General features: G+C 42.4%; 1 protein-coding gene across 5 annotated transcripts in view; it reads left to right on the top strand.

Moving 5' to 3' along the window:
- USP37 (ubiquitin specific peptidase 37) overlaps nt 1–25,939 on the top strand; it is a 121,260-nt gene that overhangs the window by 94,520 nt on the left and 801 nt on the right. For all 5 annotated transcript variants that reach the window (XM_074010123.1, XM_045367711.3, XM_045367708.3 and 2 more), the window contains 6 exons: nt 768–1,023; nt 10,295–10,461; nt 16,478–16,538; nt 20,532–20,647; nt 23,584–23,653; nt 25,049–25,187. In XM_074010123.1, coding sequence (XP_073866224.1) covers nt 768–1,023; nt 10,295–10,461; nt 16,478–16,538; nt 20,532–20,647; nt 23,584–23,653; nt 25,049–25,187 — 809 coding nt within the window. The remainder of the gene's footprint in view (nt 1–767; nt 1,024–10,294; nt 10,462–16,477; nt 16,539–20,531; nt 20,648–23,583; nt 23,654–25,048; nt 25,188–25,939) is intronic.

Raw genomic sequence — 25,939 nt, 5'->3', positions numbered from 1 at the left:
GCGATTCTCTGTCTCCCTAGTAGCTGGGACTGTAGGTGTGTGCCACCACGCCTGGCTAATTTTTTTATATTTTTAGTGGTCCACATTGGCCAGGCTGATCTTGAACTCCTGGCCTCAAGTGATCTGCTGGCCTCAGCCTCCCAAAGTACTGGGATTACAGGCATGAGCCACCACGCCCGGCCTAATTTTTGTATTTTTAGTAAAGACAGGTTTTCACCACGTTGGCCAGGCTGGTCTCAAACTCCTGACCTCAGGTGATCCGCCCACCTTGGCCTCACAAAGTTCTGGGATTACAGGCGTGAGCCACCTTGCCTGGCCTTCTTTACATAATCTTGATGTCGTTTTTATTTTTCTCATTTATTATTAATAAGACCAGCTAACATTTATAATGGTGTAATAAGCATAATGATGGAATATTTACTGTATAATCTAAATATATCTGGAAGAAAATAAATTGAAAATACTTATAGAGTAATTATCTCTGAGTAATCTATTTTGAGTGAATTTATCTTATTATTTTTACATATTTCCAAATTTTTACAAAATTTATACTTATTTCTATCAAGAAAAAATAATCGTGTATTCTTATATATTTATTTTTAAAGTTAGACTCACCATTTAGTTTATATATCAGTTATTGATTGTTAAATAACCCAAAGCATCAAAGAAAGGAAACTTTAGAAATAAAGTTGCTACTTTAAATGCTAACTAATATTGCTATATTTATAAGTATTCTGGTTTCTTCTAAAAGTAACTCTCTTCTTCAGGATTCAAAATTATGCCCAGTAGAGCCTGACAGGTCTGAATTGGAAAACTCAGGATTTGACAGAATGAGCGAAGAAGAGCTTCTAGCAGCTGTCTTGGAGATAAGTAAAAGAGATGCTTCACCGTCTCTGAGTCATGAAGATGATGATAAGCCAACTAGCAGTCCAGATACTGGATTTGCAGAAGATGATATTCAAGAAATGCCAGAAAATCCAGACACAATGGAAACTGAGAAGCCCAAAACAATCACAGAGCTGGGTAGGTTTAATGAAGATTAAACCTCTGTTAAACAAAACATAACTCTTTCAAAGTTTCGTAGTGACAAATGAGCTCCAAATAACCGGAGATAAATAGAAAAATTAGCTGAGCATGGTGGCGTGTGACCCTTATCCCTGCTACTCGGGAAGCTGAGGCAGGAGAATTCTCTTGAACCCAGGAGGCGGAGGTTGCAGTGAGCCAATATTGTGCCACTGCACTCCAGCCTAGGCGACAGAGTGAGACTCCTTCTCAGATAAAAACAAATAAAGGGAGGTGAAGTGGATCTGTATATAACAGGGCTGATGGTATTTTCATTCTATATTATAAAAAGCTTTAAAAAGTGAGAAGCAAATATTGTGACTAGTATACAGATACTAGTGGTAAAGTATGCCGTATCCCTTTAGGTATACATCAGTAGTAAAGCTAACCTTCTTATGTGCATTTAATATATGTTTGTGTCAGTTCTGAGGTGCTTTTCTCACCACTGCTGTTTAAGAAATTCATGGCCGGGCGCGGTGGCTCAAGCCTGTAATCCCAGCACTTTGGGAGGCCGAGACGGGCGGATCACGAGGTCAGGAGATCGAGACCATCCTGGCTAACACGGTGAAACCCCGTCTCTACTAAAAAATACAAAAAACTAGCCAGGCGAGCGAGGTGTCAGGTGCCTGTAGTCCCAGCTACTCAGGAGGCTGAGGCAGGAGAATGGCGTAGACCCGGGAGGTGGAACTTGCAGTGAGCTGAGATCCGGCCACTGCACTCCAGCCTGGGCGACAGAGCGAGACTCCATCTCAAAAAAAAAAAAAAAAAAAAAGAAATTCATATAATTCTTTCATTTTCCTATATGGGAATTTACACCAGGTGTTAGGGTGTGAATAATTCAAGTTCTCCATCCCCTGCACAGTGCATTACTTAGTTTCTATGTTTAGATATATTTAGATACACAACTACTTACCACTGTGTTACAGTTGCCTGCAGTACTCAGTACAGTAACATGATGTACAGGTTTGTAGCCCAAGAGCAATAAGCTATACCATATAGCCTAGATGTGTAGTCAGCTATACCATCTAGGTTTGTGTTAAGTATGCTCGAAGATGTTCGCACAAAGATGAAATCACTTAATGCAATTTCTTAGAATGTATCTTCATCATTAAGCAACACGTGACTGTACATAAAATGCTATACTATTTTTTTGGTAATTTTTATTCATTTTTTGTTATCTAAAGCTATCAATGGGAACAACAGAGCTGAGCCATCCTGCCTTGTACTGTGGGTATTTTGAAACTTTTAGGTAGATGACTTTTACTGTCTTTTCCTATGACCAGTTCAAATTTTTCTCTCTTGATAGCCCCAAGATCTAAACAACTGTATATTGCTAATGTGTTTCAGGTACACCAAGCATAGGATTTTGAAAATGAAGAGAATACTAGAATATCAGAAAATTATTTTCTACATTCTCATAGTTGGAACCTCTTCAATTTTAAATTATTTTGCATGCAAGTAAAATAAGAATTAGTATATCCACATTTAACCGGAAACAAAAACGTGATGGTTTTTATACACAGGCATTAATTTTTTCCTTCTTCATACAAGTATCATTATGCAGTCCCCTTATTACATTTATAATCACTGCCCTTAGGTATCACTGGTTAATATTGGTGCTTTTGTCCCTTCCTGATTTATTTCCTGCTTTCTGCTCTCCTTTTCAGTTCTTTGCCCAGTCCTATAACTTCATAAAATTAACAAAGGGACAGCTACAGGAAGAGGTAATATGTAGCAATGTCCTATATCATGCACTTCAAGGGAGCTACAGTTTTTATAGCGTGAAAGGAGACAAAGTAGTTGGAAATGGCAGTGGGTAATAAAGAGGAAACCCACCCTGTAGCCAGGCTCTGGGGTATGGGGAAAAAACAACCTATACTTCAAAGAACACTAGAAAAATCCATAATGGGAGGCTTTAGAAGAAAAACTGGCCCTGACTAAACACTAAAGAGACCTGACAACCAAATGTAGTAAGTAACCTTAGGAGTCTAGGTTAGAAAAAATTCTACAAAAAATATTTTGGAAACAACTGGAAAAATGAGAATGTGGGCTATAGATTGGAATTATAAATAGAATTACTGTTAATATTCTTAGGTGTGATAATTGTTATGTAGGAAAATGTGCTTTTTAATTAAGAGATTCAGGCTGGGCTGGGTGTGATGGCTCATGCCTGTAATCCCAGAGCTTTGGGAGGCTGAGGTGGTGAATCACCTGAGGTCAGGAGGTTAAGACCAACTTGACCAACGTGGTGAAACCCCATCTACCAAAAATACAAAATTAGCTGGGCATGATGTTACATGCCTATAATCGCAGCTACTTGGGAGGCTGAGGCAGAAGTATTGCTTGAACACAGGAGGCGGAGGTTGCAGTGAGCCGATATTGCACCATTGCACTTCAGCCTGGGCAACAAGAGCAAAACTCTGTCTCAAAAAAAAAAAAAAAAAAAAAAAGGCCAGGCGTGGTGGCTCACACCTGTAATCCCAGCACTTTGGGAGGCTGAGGCAGGTGAATCACGAGGTCAGGAGATCGAGACCATCCTTTTTAGCACAGTGAAACCCCGTCTCTACTAAAAATACAAAAAATTAGCGGGGTGTGGTGGCAGGGGCCTGTAGTCCCAGCTACTCGGGAGGCTGAGGCAGGAGAATGGCATGAACCCAGGAAGCAGAGCTTGCAGTGAGCCGAGATCATGCCACTGCACTCCAGCCTGGGCGACAGAGCGAGACTCCGTCTCAAAAGAAAAAAAAAGAGAGAGAAAGAGATTCAAGCTCACGTGCTTTGGGGTAAAGTATTATAATATAGGCAATTACAGTGTATTCACATGGCTCCATAGAAAAAAAAGAAAAATGTGAGTGAGTGTGTATACACACACTCAGTCTCCAAAGACAGCCTCTAGTGAACCATAGCTACCACTATGCATACTCTTGTATAGACCTCTTCACAGTGAATTTGGGAAGGCTATGTGAGTGCAGTAAAATGTGATTGAATTTATTCTCTGTCAAGTTTGTGATTAAACATTAAGGTGGCCTGGCAGCTTCCCCTTTTGTGCTTTTGGGAACCCTAGGCTGCTGTGTAAGAAGCTTGGCTGCCCTGCTGGAGAGATCACATTGAGAAGGAAAGACTCGTGAGATCACCAGAAGAAAGAGGATATCTAGCCATCTAATATCCCCAGCTAATCTTTCTTTTCTTTTTTTTTCCCTGGGTGGGACCAAGTCTCTCTCTGTCACCCAGACTGGAGTGCAGTGGCATGATCTCAGCTTACTGCAACCTCTGCCTTCCAGGTTCAAGTGATTCTCCTGCCTCAGCCTCCCGAGTATCTGGGATTACAGGCGCCCGCCACCACGCCCAGCTAATTTTTTTTTTTTTTGTATTTTTAGTAGAGATGGGGTTTCACCATGTTGGCCAGGCTGGTCTTGAACTCCTGACTTCAGGTGATCCACCCCCCTCAGCCTCCGAAAGTGCTAGGATTACAGGTGTGAGCCACTGCACCTGGCCCCAGCTGATCTTTCTAACCACCGCCACAAAGATGCCAAAGGAAAAAGAAAAAAATCAAGGGAGACATGTTTTTTGGCCTGAGCAGTTGGATAGATAATGGTATCATTTGCTGATATGAGGAAGGCATAGTTGATGAGACAAGGGAGGAATAAAAATTAAACAGGCAAATGGATATTTCACCTAGTCATTTCAATATACAAGTTTAAAACTCAGGGAAGACATTCAGACTAGAGATATGAATTTGATATTTTGTCAGTTTGTGAGGCTATAGTAATACATGAGATCACTTAGGGAGAGAGCTTAAGTAGAAAAGACAGTCTGAAAAAGTGTCATGATCCCTTTCTTTCAGCAGCCTGTTTTCTCAGTTTCTGATCTTAATTCCAAAATCTTTTCTTCGACCCTATTTTGACTGCCCACTTATAGAAGTCATTACCCTAGACCAGTGCTTCTCAAAGTGTGAACTTAGATCATCAAATATAATCTGTGAACTTCCTGGAAATGCCCATTCTTGACACCACCTCAGACCTACTGACTGAGAAACTCTGGATGTGGGGCTTAGCAGTCTGTGTTTAGATAGGCCCTCCGAGTGATTCTCATGCAATACTAAAGTGTGAAAACCACTCCCCTAGACTTTGTCGTCATCAATAACTGTACCACCTTTGAAATCTTTGTTTCAAATATCCTTGCCTAATCCTTCTTTCCATCCAGCTTACCTAGTGTCCTATTCTGACTTTATTACTTTATTTTTATGAACACTGCCAACCCATTGACTCTTACTTTTTTGCTATTCAGCACCTCCCTCTTATCATTACTTCCTTTCTTAGGCAGCCACATGCCATATTTTGGTACCCTTTTATCTCCTTCCTCTTTTCTTCTGTTGCAGTAGCCTGACAAAACCCAAATTCCCAACTCAACTAGCTACTTTTTCCATACCTGCACCTAAGCTGCTGACAGTTGCTAAAGAAAATCACAAAACTGTGTTGAGTGAACTTTCCTTAAACTCAGGACTACACTCTTAAATGGGCACTAAATGCTACTAGTCAGTTCGGTAATACTTTGTTTTCTCAGTCTCCATGATGTCTTCCTGAAATCTGTACTTCTTTCTCTCTCTTTCTCCATCTCTGTCTCCCTCCCTCCCTCAAATATGCCAAGGCCATTCTCATCTCAGAACTTTTGCACTTAAGCTCCTTGAGGGCAAGCACCATGTTGCTTTAATTATCACTATATCCCCAGCTTCTACAACAGTGCTCGGCACATAGATTCTCAGTAAATATCTGTGACTTAACAGTTGCACTGTCTTGTGAATCAACTGAGGACGGGTAGGAATACTAAGTAAGGTTTCACAGTCTCTAGACACTAGCCAGAAGGAATAGTGTGTATAAAGACTCAGAAATGAGAAAGCCCACAGCAAATTAGTGGACCTAAAAGAAAGTTCAGAGTGATCTGTGTGACTGGAGCATATGGTTAAAGGGGAAATGCAAAAGATGAGACTAGAGATCTAAGTAGTCTCTGGTTTTTGCATGGCCTGAAGCCATGTTTAGGAATTTGGACTTTTGTTTCAAAGGCATTAGGAAGTTATTGGATATTTTAAGCAAACAATTATTTTGTAAGGATTTATGGTTGAAGAAAAGACCATTCTGGCTACAGAAGTTAGAGAAAAACTATAGTAATACCTGAGACCTCTTAGGAAATTGTTGCGGTAGTCCAAACCAGAAGTTAGTGGTGTCCTAAGCCAAGGTTTTGGCTTGAAAAAAAAAAGTTGATGGATTCAAGAGATGGTTAGGAAATAATCATTTATCTTATGTGAGGAGTGAATGAGAGGGAGAAGTCAAATATGATCCTCAGATTTCTGTCTTTTAAAAGAAACTGTGGAAAATTATCTAATTCACTGAAATATAGAATATCAGGAAGAGAACGCGTTTCAATTAGGGTGTGGGGAAGAAGCAAACAGTGTATTCAGTGTAAGAATGTTCAGTTAAACACATGAATCCCTTTTGATCCATTGTGCAATCTTTAAAAGTGATTATTTCATGGCCATATTTGTCCCCATAGATTTTTAAATAGGTTCTGTATCTGTCTGATAATCTTATCCTGAAGACAAACGTATATTGACTTTAGCATCTTCAAGGAAATTTCCTTGATCTGCTTTCTAACACATGAATTAGTTACTAGTATAATCCAGGATTGTCTGAGGTACATTGAATCATTGAGTGCTCAAAATTATTGGTTAAGAAAAATTATTCGTCACATTTTTGAGTATGTTTTGATAATAAAAGTAATAATACTCATTTTATACTCTAAAATAGCAATGTCAACCCCCAAGTCTTCCTTCCACTTGAAATGCTCATCATCAGTAAACTTTGCATATCTCAGTTGCAAATTTCCAAAACAGATAATCTAATTGGTTGAGTCAAATAATCCATTCCCAGTTCAGCAGGCTTAGATGGGAGAGACAGGCAGGGTCATGTAGACTTCCAAGCTGCCCCTTCTAGGCCATGGGAAGGGTCGTTTCTCCAATAATAGAAGAAAGGAAGAAATTACTGACATCTCTAGGATAATTGGTTTTTGTGTGTTTAATTGGGATTATCTGTAATATAATTTTTCTGAACAATTGGGATTTTTCCACCAAATGCTAAGTTTCTTTTCCTCTTTTAATAAATATTCAGCAATTCAGTACAACTCAAAATGCTAACTAGTTGCTGACTTAGAATCTAAAGCCAAGATGCTGTAAACTTCAGAGTTACCTGTGCTACAGAGAAATACAGTATTAGGGGCCGGGCACAGTGGCTCACACCTGTAATCCCAGCACTTTGGGAGGCCGTGGTAGGTGGATCACCTGAGGTCAGGAGTTCAAGACCAGCCTGGCCAACATGGTGAAACCCTGTCTCTACTAAAAATAAAAAATGAGCTGGCTGTGGTGGCACACACCTGTAATCCAAGCTACTCAGGAGACTGAGGCAGAAAAATCGCTTGAATCTGGGAGGTGGAGGTTGCGGTGAGCCGAGATTGTGCCACTGTACTCCAGCCTGGCCAACAGAGCAAGAGTCTTTCTCAAAAAATAAAATAAAATTCAGTATTAGGGCAGCTAAAGAGCATATACAAACTCAGTAACAATATGCATAGCATGAGTATATAAAGGTAATTCTTACTGGCCAGTTAAATACTTTTTGATGAGGAGGTTTACTTAGTAATGTTTGATATAGTTAACGCTTGTATTTGTATTGAAAATTACTGTGGCCCAGGCATTGAAAATTACTATTACAGGTGGCTCAATCCTGTAATCCTAGCACTTTAGGAGGCCAAGGCTGATGAATCACCTGACGTCAGGAGGTCAAGACCAGCCTGACCAATATGGTGAAACCCCGCCTCTACTAAAAATATAAAATTAGCTGGGCATGTTGGTGCATGCTACTTGGGAGGCTGAGGCAGTAGAATCCCAGCTACTTGGGAGGCTGAGGTAGGAGAATTGCTTGAATCTGGGAGGTGGAGGTTGCAATGAGCCGCAATCATGCCACTGCACTCCAGCCTGGGCAACAAGAGCAAAACTCCATCTCAAAAAACAAAAATAATAATAATAATAATAAAGTTATTCTGAAATGGCCGGGTATGGTGGCTCATGCCTGTTAATCCCAGCACTTTGGGAGGCCGAGGTGGGCGGATCACTTGAGGTCAGGAGTTCGAGACCAACCTGGCCAATATGGTGAAACCCCGTCTCTACTGAAAATATAAAAAATTAGCCAGGTGTTATGGTGCACACCTGTAATCCCAGCTACTGGGGAGGCTGAGGCAGGAGAATCGCTTGAACCTAGAAGGCGGAGGTTGCAGTGAGCAGATACTGTGCCACTGCACTCCAGCCTGGACGACAGAGCAAAACTCAGTCTGAAAAAAAAAAAAAATCATGAAATGTTATTGCTCTAACAATTCAGATAACCAGAAGAAAATCATAACTATCCTGTTTATTTTAGCTAGCCATAGTCTAGAAATTGAGAAGGAACAGGCCGGGAGGGGTGGCTCACACCTGTAATCCCAGCACTTTGGGAGGCCAAGGTGGGCAGATCACCTGAGGTCAGGAGTTCAAGACCAACCTGGCCAACATGGTGAAACCCTATCTCTACAAAAAAAATATAAAAATTAGGCCAGGCATGGTGGCTCATGCCTGTAATCTCAGCACTTTGGGAGGCCGAGGTAGTCCGATCACGAGGTCAGGAGTTCGAGACCAGCCTGACCAAGATGGTGAAACCTCATCTCTACTAAAAATATAAAAATTAGCCAGGCATGGTGGCTAATTAGCCAGGCATGGTGGCCCGTAATCCCAGCTACTCGGAAGGCTGAAGCAGGAGAATCGCTTGAACCCTAGAGGCAAAGGTTGCAGTGAGCCGAGATCATGCCACTGCACTCCAGCCTGAGCAACAGAGTGAGACTCCATCTCAAAAAAAAGTGTGTGTGTGTGTGTGTATATGTATATATAAAGTGTGTGTATATATGTGTGTGTATATATGTATATATATACATATATGTGTGTGTATGTGTATATATACACGTGTGTGTGTGTATGTGTATATATACATATGTGTGTGTATATGTATATATACACAATATATGTGTGTGTATATATATAAATTAGCCAGGCATGGTAGCGGGCACCTGCAGTCCCAGCTACTCAGGAGTCTGAGGCGGAAGAATTGCTTGAAAGAGGCGGAGGTTGCAGTGAGCCACTGCACTCCAGCCTGGGGGTAGGGGGAGGGGAGGGGAGGGGAGTGGGGATTTCTTACCTTCCTGAATGTTTTAAACATACACTGTATGTTGCCATACACTCTTTTGATTTAGATATATACAATCCTTGTTTGATTATTAATGTTTAAACACGTGTTCAACATACAGTGTGATAAATGGGGAAAATCGGGCAGGCACAGTAGCTCACACCTGTAATCTCAGCATTTTGGGAGCTCAAGGTGGGCAGATCACCTGAGATCAGGAGTTTGAGAGCAGCTAGCCAATGTAGTGAAACCTCATCTCTACTAAAACAAAAATCAGTTGGGCGTGATGGCGTGTGCCTTTAATCCCAGCTACTTGGTGGCTAATGCACGAGAATTGCTTGAACCCAGGAGACAGAGGTTGCAATGAGCCGAGATCGTGCCACTGGACTCCAGCCTGGGCGAGAGAGTGAGACACTGTCTCAAAATAATAAATGGGGAAAATCTCTTGATCGTTTTGGCCTAATTCTTTCTTCATTTGCTCTAAACAATATTTTATTTCCAGTACTTGGTCAAGTGACACTATGACCTATGGCTGTTTTTTCTTCCCCATCTTTACATAGTGTGTTTCTGATGATTAATTAACTTTTAGAACCATTAGTGTAGATCATTTGTTCTCAAAAGAGAACAGTTTTGCCTTCCAGGGTACATACGGTAATGTCTATCATTTTTGGTTTTCACAACTGTAGAGGGTGGATGCTACTGACATTTAGTAGGTAGAGGCCAGAAACACTGCTAAACGTTCTACAATGAACAGGACATACTCTTTTCCCCTCACCCCAACAAAAGCTTGTCCCACCCAAAATGTCAGCTCTAAGGTTGATCAACCCTGACGTAGATCTAATAAGGTGAAATTGTATGTCCTAAGCAAATTATAGATGAAATTAGGGTAAATTCCTTTATGAACAGTAGGTGTCACTCTAGTTCAGAAATTTCCATTTATTAGAGAGGATTTTCCAAATTAATATTATGTTCTGCTTCCTCAGATCCTGCCAGTTTTACTGAGATAACTAAAGACTGTGATGAGAATAAAGAAAACAAAACTCCAGAAGGATCTCAGGGAGAGATTGATTGGCTCCAGCAGTATGATATGGAGCGTGAAAGGGAAGAGCAAGAGCTTCAGCAGGCACTGGCTCAGAGCCTTCAAGAGCAAGTAAGAGATATTTATATTGCTACTTTCTCTGTACTTATCTTTCCTGAGAAATAGAATAATAATAACTAATGTGTTGAGCACTTACTATGTGTCAGACGTTGTTCCAGATGATTTACATACAGTAAGTCATTGGGGGAAAAAAAAGACTTGTTTGAGGCAGGGCTTGGTAGTTCATGCCTGTAATCTGAGTACTTTGGGAGGCTGAGGCGGGCAGATCACTTGAGGCCAGGAGTTTAAGACCAGCCTAGCCATCATGACAAAGCCGTGTCTACTAAAAATGTAAAACTTAGCCAGGCATGGTGACACATGCCTGTAGTCCCAGCTACTTGGGAGGCTGAGGCAGGAGAATCACTTGAACCCAGGAGGCGGAGGTTGCAGTGAGCTGAGATCACGCCACTGCGCTCCAGCCTGGGTTTGAAACAGGTATATGGGTAGTTTTTCTTTTTTTGAAAATCCAAATGCAATAAAATGTATTGTTGGTTACCTTTCATAACTATAATTCATTGCTTGCGAAAACAGGATGGGATATTGTAGATTATTCCTAGTCCAAATTTATTTTTTATTTTTTTTTTAATTTTTTATTTTAATTTTTTAGAGACAGGGCCTTGTTATGTTGCCCAGGCTGGTTTTGAACTCCCGGACTGAAGCAGTCCTCCTCCTTTGGCCTCCGAAAGTGCTAGGACTACAGATGTGAGCCACCATGCCTGGCTTCCCAGTCCAGCATTATTATGCAAGCTGTAGAAACAGCCAGTCTACCACCATGATTTTATAATAATATTTTAAGGCATTGTATTTGTTTTGGTTATTTTCTAAGAATATAAATTTTTTATGAATTATTTGAACATAGAATTATCAGAAATAGTATCTAAAATCTAATTTTCAGATTTTAGTGTTAGAACATTTATCTGCCTGTTTATTTATTAAGATAGGGTCTTGCTCAGTTGTCCAGGCTGGAATGCAGTGGCTTGATCATGACTCACTGCAGCTTCAAACTCCTGAGCTCAAGCAATTCTCCTGCCTAGGTCTCTCAAGTACATGGGACCACAGGAGCACCCACCATGCCCAGCTCATTTTTTTATTTTTAGTAAAGACAGGGTCACTGTTGCCCAGGCTGGTCTCAAACTCCTGGGCTTAAGCAGTCCTCCCACCACAACCTCCCAAAGTGCAGGGATTATAAGCATGAACTATTTGCACCCAGCCCTTGCTCTTTTCTTTATGTAGTAACCTATTCTTCAGTGTTCACTTTATGCCACTTGTTTTCCACTGTTACAATTACCTGAAATACCAGATTTATAGGCAATAGGATCTGACTTACAGGTATGATAGTTATCTAATCCTGTGCAATCCCAGTCATGTTAGTAAACATTTACCAAGACTCCCTAGAATGAATGGGTAGGTTTAGTGCTTGTTTGAGGCCTGCTTTGGGTTCATCAGATAATCAGGTTAAGAAATCTAAGCTGAAGGCCGGGCGCGGTGGCTCAAGCCTGTAATCCCAGCACTTTGGGAGGCCGAGGCGGGCGGATCACAAGGTCAGGAGATCGAGACCACAGTGAAACCCCGTCTCTACTAAAAATACAAAAAAAATTAGCCGGGCGCGGTGGCGGGCGCCTGTGGTCCCAGCTGCTCAGGAGGCTGAGGCAGGAGAATGGCGGGAACCCGGGAGGCGGAGCTTGCAGTGAGCCGAGATCGCACCACTGCACTCCAGCCTGGGCAAGAGCGTGAGACTCCGTCTCAAAAAAAAAAAAAAAAAAAAAGAAATCTAAGCTGGGCACTGTGGCTCACGCCTGTAATCCCAGCACTTTGGGAGGCCAAAATGGGTAAATACCTTAAGGCTGGGAGTTCTAAACCAGCCTGGCCAAAATGGTGACACTCTGTCTCTGCTAAAAATACAAAAATTAAGCTGGTGTCGTGGTATGCGCCTGTATTCCCAGCTACTCGGGAAGCTGAGACAGAAGAATCGCTTGAACCGGGATGCGGAGGTTGCAGTGAGCCGAGATCTTGCCACTACACTCCAGCCTGAGAGACAGAGCAACACTCTTCTCAAAAGAGAAAAGAAATCTATTTGGCCAGATAGGGTGGCTCATGCCTGTAATCCCAGCACTTTGGGAGGCTAAGACAGATGAATCACTTGAGCCCAGGAGTTTGAAACCAGCCTGGGCAACATGACAGAACCCCATCTCTACAAAAAATACAAAAATTAGCCAGATGTGGTAGTGCACACCTGTAGTCCCAGCTACTTGAGAGGCTGCTTGAGCCCAGGAGGCAGAGGTTGCAGTGAGCCAGGGTCATGCCATTCCACTCCAGCCTGGGGGACAGAGGAAGACTATCTCAAAAAAAATAAATCTAGGCTGGCGCAGTGGCTCACACCTGTAATCCCAGCACTTTGGGAGGCCTAGGCGGGTGGAATACCTGAGGTCAGGAGTTTGAGACCAGCCTGGCCAACATGACAAAATGCCATCTCTACTAAAAATACAAAAATTAGTCAGGTGTGGTGGCGCGCACTTGTAATCCCAGCTAGTAGGAAGGCTGAGGTACGAGAATCGCTTGAACCCAGGAGGTGGAGGTTGCAGTGAGCCAAGACCATGCTACTGTACTTTTGCCTGGACTATAGAGCAAGACTCTGTCTCAAAAAAAAAAGAAAGAAAATAAATCTAATTTCTCTAGATCAGTGGTTCTGAATCTTAACTGCACATTCAAATTAACTGGGGAGCTTTAAAAATACTGGAGTGGGCTGGGTGTGGTGGCTCATGCCTGTAATTTCAGCACTTTGGGAGGCTGAGGCAGGCAGATCACGAGATCAAGAGATTGAGACCATCCTGGCCAACATGGTGAAACCCCATCTCTACTAAAAATACAAAAAAAAATTAGCTGGGCGTGGTGGCACGCACGTGTAGTCCCAGCTACTCTGGGGGCTGAGGCAGGAGAATCACTTGAACCCGGGAGGTAGAGGATGCAGTGAGCCGAGATCGTACCACTGCACTCCAGCCTGCTAACAGGCAAGACTCTCTCTCCAAAAAAAAACAAAAAAAAAATTTCTTTAAAAATACTGGAGTGTTCTGCTCTGATACGATTGATCTGGAGTGTGGTCTGGGCATTTGGATCTCTCTTCTTTTAACACGGATTTTTAAAAGCTTCTCCCACTGATTTCTTTTGTTTGTTTGTTTGTGATGGCGTCTCGCCCTGTTGCCCAGGCTGGGGTGCAGTGGTGTGATCTTGGCTCACTGCAACCTCCGCCTCCTAGGTTTAAGCGATTTTCCTGCCTCAGCCTCCCAAGTATCTGGGATTACAGGGACGTGCCACCACACCTGGCTAATTTTTGTATTTTTAGTAGAGAAGGGGGTTTCACGACGTTGGCCAGGCTGTTCTCAAACTCCTGACTGTGTGATCTGCCTTCCTGGGCCTCCCAGAGTGCGGGGATTATAGGCGCGAGCCTGGCCTCACTGATTTCAATGGGCAGCCAAGATTGAGAATTGCTATTTTAAAACCATTTCAGAACCAGCTGTTCTAGGGGTTTTTTTTGTTTTGTTTTTCTTTTTCTTTTTTTGTAAGAAGTTCTACTCTAGCTATCTTGTCATCAAGATGGCAAACTATTTTACCAGTAGTATATCATAGTCATTTGTATTGGAAAACTGGTTTTTTTTTTTTTTTTTTTGAGATGGAGTCTCGCTTTGTTGCCCAGGCTGGAGTACAGTGGCACCGTCTTGGCTCACTGCAGCCTCCCCCTCCTGGGTTCAAGTGATTCTTCTGCCTCAGCCTCCCAAGTAGCTGGGATTACAGGCACCCGCCACCATGCCTGGCTAATTTTTGTATTTTTAGTGGTGACAGGGTTACACCACATTAGCCAGTCTGGTTTTGAACTTCTGACCTCAAGTGATCCACCTGCCTTCACCTCCCAAAGTGTAGAAGACTTACATGTATGTATGTTTGTATGTATGTATGTATGTGATGGAGTCTTGCTCTATCTCCCAGGCTGGAGTGTGGGCGCATGATCCCGGCTCACTGCAACCTCCACCTCCCACGTTCAAGTCATTCTCCTGCCTCAGCCTCCCGAGTAGCTGGGATTACAGGTGCCCAACTAATTTTTGCATTTTAGTAGAGAAAGGATTTTGCCATGTTGGCCAGGCTCGTCTTGAACTCCTGACCTCAAGTGATCCACCTGTCTCAGCCTCCCAAAGTGCTGAGATTGCAGGCGTGAGCCACTGCGCCCAGCCAAAACTTGCTTTTAATATAAATAACCAAGGTCTGATTTCTTAGCAAAAATTCCTTTATAGTGCATGAAAAGAAAAAATTCAGCACCTTTTTTCATAGATGAAAGACATACATACTATTTGTTATCAGCTGACTCAGTTAAAACTTCTCAGATATGAGGATAGGGTTGTAAGAGGACGTGTCTTTAGTTTGGTATACCTGCGTCATTTTGTTGATAAGTAAAAGAGAATCTTGCCTTTTGGTTTCAGAGTAGACTTATTCTGAAGAAAGTATAAAATAAATTTTTTAAAGTATAAAATAACTTTATACTCTAATATGAAAGTATATTTTTTCTTATTCATATGTTTGTAAATTATCTTTTCTGAAGATGACGAAGGAAATTTTTTGTTATACTCAACATTTCCCTGTCCTTATATAATTAAAATAGTCATCTAGGCCGGGCGCAGTGGCTCACGCCTATAATCCCAGAACTTTTAGAAGCCGAGGTGGGAGGATCACTTGAGGCCGAGAGTTCGAGACCAGTCTGGGCAATAAAGCAAGATCTCGTCTCTACATAAATGAAAATAAAAATAGTCATCTAGTTTGAGACATTTCAGGAGATGTTGAAGGTACTTTTTGTTGTTTTTTGAGAGTGTCGCTCTGTCACTCAGGCTGGAGTGCAGTGATGCAACGTTGGCTCACTGCAAGCTCTGCCTCCTGGGTTCACGCCATTCTCCGGCCTCAGTCTCTCGAGTAGCTGGGACTACAGGCGCCTGCCACCACGCCCAGCTAATTTTTTGTATTTTTAGTAGAGATCGGGTTTCACGTGTTAACCAGGATGGCCTCGATCTCCTGACCTCGTGATTCACCCGCCTCAGTCTCCCAAAGTGCTGGGATTACAGGCATGAGCCACCCACACCTGGCCAGAAGGTACTGTTTTTTTCTAAGAGAACCTCAGATATATCAGAAAATTAATAGTCAGTGGCATTCATGTAGTATTTGCCAAGCATCCACTGTATGTCTTGGTTTCTTCAGCAAGAATAAAAATAGAAACCTATGAATAATATCTTGTGGAAATGTTCGTCTGGCCGTCTGTTACAGACTTAAGGTGAGTGATATGTTAGAGCTGGCTCTCAAAATCAGCTCAGGAGAGCCAATTATATGCCCTTCCCAACTCTGTGTTCACTGTCACGTTAGTAGCTTAAAATTGACCATGGTGGGAGTATTTATTTATACCATGGAAATAGGAAAATGCTATAAATCAGGGGAAAGGAAAGACATAAATGTGTATCTACTGTGTGCCCGGCACTTTGTTTTGATGTTTTGTTTTTTATTTTTTTGAGACGGAGTTTCGTTCTTGTCGCCCAGGCTGGAGTGCAATGATGTGATCTTGGCTCACTACAACCTCCACCTGCCAGGTTCAAGTGATTCTCCTGCCTCAGCCTCTCGAGTAGCTGGGATTACAAGAGCCTGCCACCACACCTGGCTAATTTTTATATTTTTAGTAGAGAAGGGGTTTCACCACGTTGTCCAGGCTGGTCTCGAACTCCGGACCTCAGGTGATCTGCCTGCCTCGGCCTCCCAAAGTGCTGGGATTATAGGCATGAGTTTACATGCCCAGCTTACTTCTAAGGTTGTGTTTTAAGAGGACAATGTTGAAAAAAGTAAAGAACTTCCCCACATTCCTTAAAAGGTTATATTCCAAACATCCATCAGGTTATAGAAAGTATTCTTAGCAAATGCTTCCAGAGAAACTGATTTTATCCTCATTAAGTAAGTTTAATCAGTACCTCTTTAAATACCTTAGTTTTTGTTCTTTTCCCTTTAGGAGGCTTGGGAACAGAAAGAAGATGATGACCTCAAAAGAGCTACCGAGTTAAGTCTTCAAGGTGTGGAGATCATTTTAATTAATTTTTTTAATGGTAAAATTACCATTCACACATAGAAGAACGTATAAAGAGTGTGTGTGTGTGTGTGTGTGTTTATTGTGGGGGATAGCGTGTGTGTGTGTGTGTGTGTGTGTGTGTGTGTGTGTGTGTGTGTGTGTTGTGGGGGATAGCCTCTCACTCTGTCACCCAGGCTGGAGTGCAGTGGTGCAGTCTTGGCTCACTGCAACCTCCTCCTCTTGGGTACAAGCAATTCTCGTGCCTCAGCCTCCCGAGTAGCTGGAATTATCGGTTGTGCCACCACACCCAGCTAATTTTTGTATTTTTAGTAGAGATGGGGTTTCACCATGTTGGCCAAGACTGGTCTTGAACTCCTGGCTTCAAGTGATCCACCCGCCTCAGCCTCCCAAAGTGCCGAGATTACAGGCTAAAATGTGTTTTTTGATAACAAATTTGAATACCTCCCAGGTAAAGAAATAGAACCTTAGAAGTAACTTTTATATCTCTCCTTTTTGTCTTCCTCCCAGAGGAAACCACTAATCTAATGTTTATATTCATCTTCAGCTTGCTTTTTTCAAAATAATTTTTGTCGTCTATACCCATATCTCTAACAATATGTTTTTTAATTTTGAAAAATTAGCAGGAAAGTCTATCATCTGTTTAATGAAAGTTATAATTTTGTCACTGTTACGAGTCCTAGAACAACATGATGTGGCTTCAGGTTCCCTGTGAATTTTCAAGAGCTTATTCTGGGGAAGTCAGTGGGCAGTCATGAGTGAGTGTATTAGGTAGCATAAGGTTCACATGTCATAGCATTTGGCAGAATTAATATGTGGACCAGGTATTAGAAGTCTATGAGATAGGAGATTGAAAGAAGTAGATGTAGGAATCTGTTTCTCAAACAGCTTTTACCTAATCTTTATTTTATCCCCTCCCCTCCTTATCCTCCAGTTTCAGAGGTACCTGGTTCCTGGTTCTTCCATGTCTTCATTTTTTTGGAGACAGGGGCTTGCTCTGTTGCCCAGGGGCTGGAGTGCAGAGGTTCGTTCTCTGTTCACTGCAACCTCTGCCTCCCGAATTTCAAGTGATTCTTGTGCCTCAGCCTCCTGAGTAGCAGGGACTACAGGCGTGCACCACCACGCCCAGCTAATTTTTTTTTTTTTTTGAGACGGAGTCTTGCTCTGTCGCCCAGGGTGGAGTGCGGTGGTGCAATCTCCACTCACTGCAAGCTCCGCCTCCCGGGTTCACGCCGTTCTTCTGCCTCAGCCTCCCGTATAGCTGGGACTACAGGCGCCCGCCACCGCGCCCGGCTAGTTTTTGTAATTTTTTTTTTTAGTAGAGACGGGGTTTCACCGTGTTAGTCAGGATGGTCTCGATCTCCTGATCTCGTGATCCGCCCATCTCAGCCTCCCAAAGTGCTGGGATTATAGGCGTGAGCCACCGCGCCCGGCCTTTTTTTTTTTTTTTTTTTGAGACAAAGTTTCATTCCTGTTGCCCAGGCTGGAGTGCAATGGCATGATCTTGGCTCACTGCAACCTCCACATCCCAGGTTCAAGCAGTTCTGCTGCCTCAGCTTCCCGAGTAGCTGGGATTACAGGCACCCACCAGCACATCCAGCTAAATTTTGTATTTTTAGTAGAGATGGGGTTTCACCATGTTGGCCAGGCAAGTGTCGAACTCTTGACCTTAGGTGATCCACCTGCGTTGGCCTCCCAAAGTGCTGGGATTGCAGGCGTGAGCCACCGTGCCCGGGTTCCAGCTAATTTTTTGTGTTTGATTTTAGCAGAGATGGAGTTTTGGCGTGTTGCCCAGGCTGGTCTCGAACTCCTGATCTCAGGCAGTTCACCCACCAGCCTCAGCCTCCCAAAGTCCTAGGATTAGAGGTGTGAGCCACCATGCCTGGCCTGGTTCTTCCATGTCTTCTTGTGTTTTTGAACATTCAGTGATGTAAATTAGATTAGTTTTCAACTTTTCCATTGCAGGCTTGGGGTATGGCTTTGGCTTTCTTAGGTCTGCTGAGTCAGTCACACATGTATTTCCAACTTCGAATTTTGATGTTATATTCTCTTTTCCTATTCTTTGCATTCTTAGATTTTCTTTTTTCTTTTTCTTTCTTTTGAGACGGAGTTTCTCTCTTGTTGCCCAGGCTGGAGTGCAGTAGCGTGATCTCGGCTCACTGCAACCTCTGCCTCCCAAGTTCAAGTGATTCTCCTGCCTCAGCCTCCCAAGTAGCTGGGATTACAGGCATGAGCCACCATGCCCAGCTAATTTTGTATTTTTAGTAGAGGTGGAATTTACCATTTTGGTCAGGCTGGTCTCCAACTCCTGACCTCAGGTGATCCACCCGCCTCGGCCTCCCAAATTGCTGGGATTACAGGTGTGAGCCACCATGCCCAGCCTCATTCTTAGATATTCATGTGATTGTAAGTCACACTATACTGTGATTTTAGTGGAGCTAATTATATATTAAAGCAAATAACCATTTATGTACAAATACTCCTGGGATTCTTTATTTAACACCCTTATGCTTCCAATGGACACATATTGTTAAAAAATATATAGATCTTATATTTGTTTAGTATATCTTAGGTGAAATTTAAGAGTTAAAGGTTGAATTTTCTTTAGCTTTTTTGGTACATTTCAAGAAATGAACTTTTTTTTTTTTTTTTGAAACAGTCTCGCTCTGTTGCCAGGCTGGAGTGCAGTGGCACAATCTCGGCTCACTGCAACCTCCACCTCCCAGGTTCAAGTGATTCTCCTGCCTCAGCTTCCTGAATAGCTGGGACTACTGGCATGCGCCACCACACCCGACTGATTGTTGTATTTTTAGTAAAGAAGGAGTTTTACCATGTTGGCCAGGATGGTCTTGATCTCTTGACCTCTTGATCCACCTACCTCGGCCCCCCAAAGTGCTGAGATTACAGGCATAAGCCACCACACCCGGCCAAGAGATGATTTAATACAAAGAAAAAAAAAACATTGACCTTTTTATAATCCTTTTTCTGTGAGGATAATTTATGTTTGCTAATGACACCAAGTACTTGAAATCTAACATATATAGCTTATATAGAATTTAGTGAAATTGGATTATATGTAAAATTATATTCTTTTCTAATTTTATGCCTTTCTTATGAGGGTTAGATCCCTTTATCATATAAATATATTTAAAAGAAAAAGAGCGTTTCTTTTACAGATACACATGTCTCCCGTGTTCCCCACGGTGGGCTGAGCGTGTTGGACCCTCTTATGTTTTATGTTTTCTTAGAATGATAAAATGTGTACCTCAAGCTGTTTTATCTTTCTAATTATATCTCTTATGTCTATTCCAAGAATTTTTTTTTTTTTGAGACAGAGTTTTGCTCTTGTTGCTCAGGCTGGAGTGCAATGGCGCAATCTCAGGTCACTGCAACCTCTGCCTCCCGGGTTCAAGAGACTCTCCTGCCTCAGCCTCCCAAGTAGGTGGGATTACAGGCATTAGCCACCGCTCCCAGCTAATTTTTTTTCTTTTTTTTTTTTTTTTTTTTTGAGACGGAGTCTCGCTCTGTCACCCAGGCTGGAGTGCAGTGGCCGGATCTCAGCTCACCGCAAGCTCCGCCTCCCGGGTTCACGCCATTCTCCTGCCTCAGCCTCCCAAGTAGCTGGAACTACAGGCGCCTGCCACCTCGCCCGGCTAGTTTTTTGTATTTTTAGTAGAGACGGGGTTTCACTGTGTTAGCCAGGATGGTCTCGATCTCCTGACCTCGTGATCCGCCCGTCTCGGCCTCCCAAAGTGCTGGGATTACAGGCTTGAGCCACCGCGCCCGGCCTTTTTTTTTTTTTTTTTTTGTATTTTTAGTAGAGACGGGGTTTCACCATGTTGGTCAGGCTGGTCTCGAACTCCTGACCTCAGGTGATCCACCTGTCTCAGCCTCCCAAAGTGCTGGGATTACAGGCCTGAGCCACCGTGTCCAGTCTATTCCAAGAACTTTTATAAGATTTTGTCTTTGTATTCTTCAGAGTTTAACAACTCCTTTGTGGATGCATTGGGTTCTGACGAGGACTCTGGAAATGAGGATGTTTTTGATATGGAGTACACAGAAGCTGAAGCTGAGGAACTGAAAAGAAATGCTGAGGTAATTGTTTTCATCCCTGAGGACAGTTGGTCAGATTCAGTGTCACTCCTCCTGCTCTTTACTTCAAAGGTCCCACTTTCAGTGTCCATTGCAGGTTCATTTTGGCCCTTGCAGTAGCCATTACATGGTCTCATTTTCTCTTGTCATTTGCTGTTCATTTTTCACATGCAAGATTCAAAACAACAACAGAAAAAAACAGGGATACATCCTGACCACTTTGTATGCATGTTAGGTAAGAACTCAGTAAAGGCATGTGTGTATTAAATTACCTTTAGTTGGCCAGGCGTGGTGACTCATGCCTGTAATCCCAGCACTTTGGGAAGCTGGGGCAGGTGGATCACCTGAGGTCAGGAGTTCGAGACCAGCCTTACCAACATGGTGAAACCCCGTCTCTACTAAAAATGCAAAAATTTTGCCAGGTGTGGTGACACATGCCTGTAATCCCAGCTACTTGGGAGGCTGAGGCAGGAGTATCGCCTGAACCTGGGAGGCAGAGGTTGCAGTGAACCAAGATTGTGCCATTGTACTTCAGCCTGGGCAACAAGAGCAAAACTCCATCTCGGGGGGGAAAAAAAAATTACCTTTAGTTACACTGAATAACTATCATCTTTATAGTTAAATACCAAAAACGGTTGTTGCGCACTGAAAACTGTTGAATTGGTGATGTTAATTAGGGCACATTGAACTCTTTTTTTTTTTTAACCCTTTTTTCTCCCTTAAATAATTGCTTTTTCCCCTCAAATTTTGATTATCCAGGATCCTACCATCCTAACACAATTACTATCAACACTTTGACATATTTCTTTGTTATTCTCACCTCCATGTATGCTTTTTTAAAAGTCATAAGTATAGTTTTTATTTCATTCGGTTTTTTTTTTGTTCTAGAGACAGAGTCTCACTGTGTTGCCCAGGCTGGCTTCAAACTCCTGGGCTCAAGGGATTTTCCTGTCTCAGGCTTCCAAATGACTGGGACTAGAGGCACACACTGCCGCACCCAGGTTATCCTGTTTGTTGAAGGGTAGTTATTTATAAGCTTATTTTTAATGCCTGTACAATATTGACTCAAATGAATATCCTATTTAATTTTTAGCTAACATTGAGTATTTGTCTAAGTTATTTGTAATTTTTCACTATGATAATAAGTTGGGAAACTGTATGCTTATAGCATTTTCCTTATTTTATTTTATTTTTTAATTTTTTTGAGACAGTCTCGCTCTGTCACCCAGACTGGAGTGCAGTGACACAATCTCAGCTCACTGCAACTTCCTCCACCTCCTGGGCTAAAGCGATTCTCGTGCCTCAGCCACCTGAGTAGCTGGGATTGCAGGCATGAGCCACTATGCCTGGCTAATTTTTGTATTTTCAGTAGAGATGCAGTTTCACCATGTTGGCTAGGCCAGTCTGGAATTCTTGGCCTTAAGGGATCCACCCATCTCTGCCTCCCAAAGTATTGGGATTACAGGTCTGAGCCACTGTACCTAGCCAAACACAGTTTTTTGTTTTTTGTTTTTTTTTTTAAGGCAAGGTCTGTCTGTCACCCAGGCTGGAGTGCAGTGGCATGTGCTCTTGGCTCACGCGTTCGTTTTCTATATTTTAGAATTTCTTCTTTTGTATTCTCCAGAAGTAAATTACTAAATTAAAGTTTATGAACATTTTAAATTTCTGGTTTACATATAGCCATATTCCTTCCCCGATTTTTTTTTTTTTTTTTTTTTTTTTTTTTTTTTTTTTGAGACGGAGTCTTGCTCTGTCACCCAGTCTGGAGTGCAGTGGCCCAATCTTGGCTCACTGCAAGCTCCACCGCCCGGGTTCACGCCATTCTCCTGCCTCAGCCTCCTGGGTAGCTGGGACTACAGGCACCTGCCACCACACCCAGCTAATTTTTTGTGTTTTTTTAGTAGAGACAGGGTTTCATCATGGTGGCCAGAATGGTCTTGATCTCCTGACCTCGTGATCCACCCGCCTCAGCCTCCCAAAGTGCTGGGATTACAGGCGTGAGCTACCATGCTCGGCCTTCCTTCCCCAAATTTTACGTTATAGTGCTCTCTGTAGTGCGTGAATATCACTTTTCAGTTTTGCTTTACTTTACCAAAAATATTTTAATCGTATTTTTTAAAATACAAAAGTTCACTCTGATCCCTACAGCAACATAGCAACTCTTTTTAATATTTTCGTTCTCTTGTCCAATGCCTAACTCTTAACGTAACTGTTTTTAATAGAGCTATAGTTACTGTTTGCATTCATATGGGTTTGGAAAAAAGGTTAACATATTCCTGATCCATGTAGTTTTTTTATATCACTGAATATTAATTTTTTTTTTTTTTTTTTTTTGAGACGGTGTCTTGCTCTGTCGCCCAGGCCGGAGTAGAGTGGCCGGATCTCAGCTCACTGCAAGCTCCGCCTCCTGGGTTTACGCCATTCTCCTGCCTCAGCCTCCCGAGTAGCTGGGACTACAGGCGCCCGCCACCTCGCCCGGCTAGTTTTTTGTATTTTTTAGTAGAGACGGGGTTTCACCGTGTTAGCCAGGATGGTCTCGATCTCCTGACTTCGTGATCTGCCCATCTCGGCCTCCCAAAGTGCTAGGATTACAGGCTTGAGCCACCACGCCCGGCCTTTCACTGAATAGTATTATATTGAATTGAGATACTAACCAGTCAGCTATTATTGGGTATATTGTTAGTTCCAACTTTTCACTAGATAATGCCACAGTAAATAATTCGATACATATACTCTTTCTTTTGACTTACTTCCTTAGAATAAATTCTTAGTTGGGGGTGGAATTCTTGGGTCAAAGGGTATGAACAGATTTTTTAATTGATTCTTACTATGCCACACACCGAAGCTTAGCCATGTCAGCTTTAATAATAAATTTATATTCAGTGTTTTGCTTTTATTCAAATGAAGACTTAAAAGTTATACCCACTTCTGTTTTCCAGACAGGAAGTCTGCCTCATTCCTACCGGCTCATCAGTGTTGTCAGTCACATTGGTAGCACTTCTTCTTCAGGTGAATAGCCATCATGATTTCAGCATTTTATCAATGAACTAGTCAGCATTTGCTCCTTATTACATTGCTCTTTGCCTAGCTTTGTGAGGTATGTTTTTCTTTTTTCTTTTCTTTTTTTTTTTTGAGATCCAGTCTCACTCTGTCACCCAGGATGGAGTGCAGTGGCACAATCTCAGCTCACTGCAGCCTCTACCTCCTGGGTCCAAGTGATTCTGCTGTCTCAGCCTCCCAAGTAGCTGGCATTACAGGCATGCACCACCAGGCCCAGCTAATTTTTGCATTTTTAGTAGAGATGGGGTTTCACCATGTTGGCCAGGCTGGTCTTGAACTCCTGGGATCAAGAGATCCACCCACCTTGGCCTCCCAAAGTGCTGGGATTACGGACATGAGCCACCATGCCCAGCCCATGAAGTGTAAGTTTTTCAAGAAAATCTTTGAAATCTACTTTAATCACACTCAGTGTGAATTGTGTTAATAGGTGTAACTGTTTTGATTTTTCTATTCATAAGTGACCTAAATTCCCCTGAACAAAATACATTAATCAAAAATGGTGTCCCAGTGTAGCATATGCCTCCTTAATTCTCTGTGTATATAAAAATATTTTTTTCTTATTTTCTTTTCTTTTCTTTTTTTTTTTTTTCCAAGAGACAGGGTCTCACTCTGTCACCAAGCTGGAGTGCAGTGGCACCATCATTAGCTCATTGCAGCATTGAATTCCTGGGCTCAGGAGCTCAAGAGATCCTCCTGCCTCAGCCTGCTGAGTAGCTGAGACTACACGTGCATGCCACCACACCTGACCAATTTTTTTTAATTTTTTGGATGGACAGGTTCTTGCTTTGTTGCCTAAGCTGGTTTCAAACTCCTGGCCTCAAGCAGTCCTCCTGCCTTGGCCTCCCAAAGTGCTGGGATTACAGGAGTGAGCCACTGTGCCTGGCCTGTATGTTTTTTCAATAGGTTTTAGACACAGTGTTGAGGATAAGTTGAATGTGGTAGTTTTTTTTCTCTTTCTCAAACTTCCTGCACCTGAGATAAATTCAGTGTGTTTTTATTTTTTATTTGTTTATTTTTTGAGACAGCGTCTCGCCCTGTCTCCCAGGCTGGAGTGCAGTGGTGCTATCTCGGCTCACTGCAGCCTCCACCTCCTGGGTTCACACAGTTCTCCTGCCTCAGCCTCCTGAGTAGCTGGGACTACAGGCACATGCCAGCATGCCCGGCTAATTTTTGTATTTTTAATAGAGATGGGGCTTCACCATGTTGGTCAGGCTGGTCTCGAACTCCTGATCTTGTGATCGCCTGCCTCAACCTCCCAAAGTGCTGGGATTACAGGCGGGAGCCATGACACCCGGCTTCGGTGTGTTTTTAAAAACCTTGATTTTAAGATGTTATTTGTTTCAGGTCATTACATTAGTGATGTGTATGACATTAAAAAGCAAGCGTGGTTTACTTACAATGACCTGGAGGTATCAAAAATCCAAGAGGCTGCTGTGCAGAGTGATCGAGATCGGAGTGGCTACATCTTCTTTTATATGCACAAGTAAGAAACTTTGCCAAATAATGAGTTAAAAATCACCTGAACTCTTTTCTTTGTTGTTTTTTTGTTTGTTTGTTTGTTTTGTTTTTTGTTTTTTTTCCTTTGAGGATAAAATGTTCCCATCAGTTGATTGGTTGAAAATTTTTGGTTTTTGTTATCTTTGGTTAGGGTCTGTCTCTTGATATTTCCCTGTAAGTCCAGAATATTTTCTCTCATAACTCAGCATTAATTGCTTATTACACAGTAGTATCTAGGTATGGAAGTTTGGATAATTTGTTTTATGATAGAAAATGTCCTGTCATAAATCTTTTTGGTCATCCAGTTTTATCAGCTAGAAGATCTGATTTATATGGATGGGAATTACCTAGCATGTTCATTAAAGCTAACTATTGTCAGTTCCCCTCTATTCTTAAAAATCAGCATTCAAAGGGTTAAGATCAAATGAGTGAACTGCTTTTTTAATAAAATACAGGCATGAAATGGAATTGTAAAGGTCTTTTTTTTTTTTTTTTTTTTTTTTGAGACGGAGTCTCGCTCTGTCGCCCAGACTGGAGTGCAGTGGCCGGATCTCAGCTCACTGCAAGCTCCGCCTCCCGGGTCTATGCCATTCTCCTGCCTCAGCCTCCCGAGTAGCTGGGACTACAGTCGCCCGCCACCTCACCCGGCTAGTTTTTTTTGTATTTTTTAGTAGAGACGGGGTTTCACCGTATTTAGCCAGGCTGGTCTTGATCTCCTGACCTTGTGATCCGCCCGTC

Source organism: Macaca fascicularis, chromosome 12 (genome assembly GCF_037993035.2).
Source record: "Macaca fascicularis isolate 582-1 chromosome 12, T2T-MFA8v1.1".
NCBI lineage: Eukaryota > Metazoa > Chordata > Mammalia > Primates > Cercopithecidae > Macaca > Macaca fascicularis.
The sequence above is the reverse complement of the archived record's forward strand: the minus strand, read 5'-3'. Positions and strand labels throughout refer to the sequence as shown.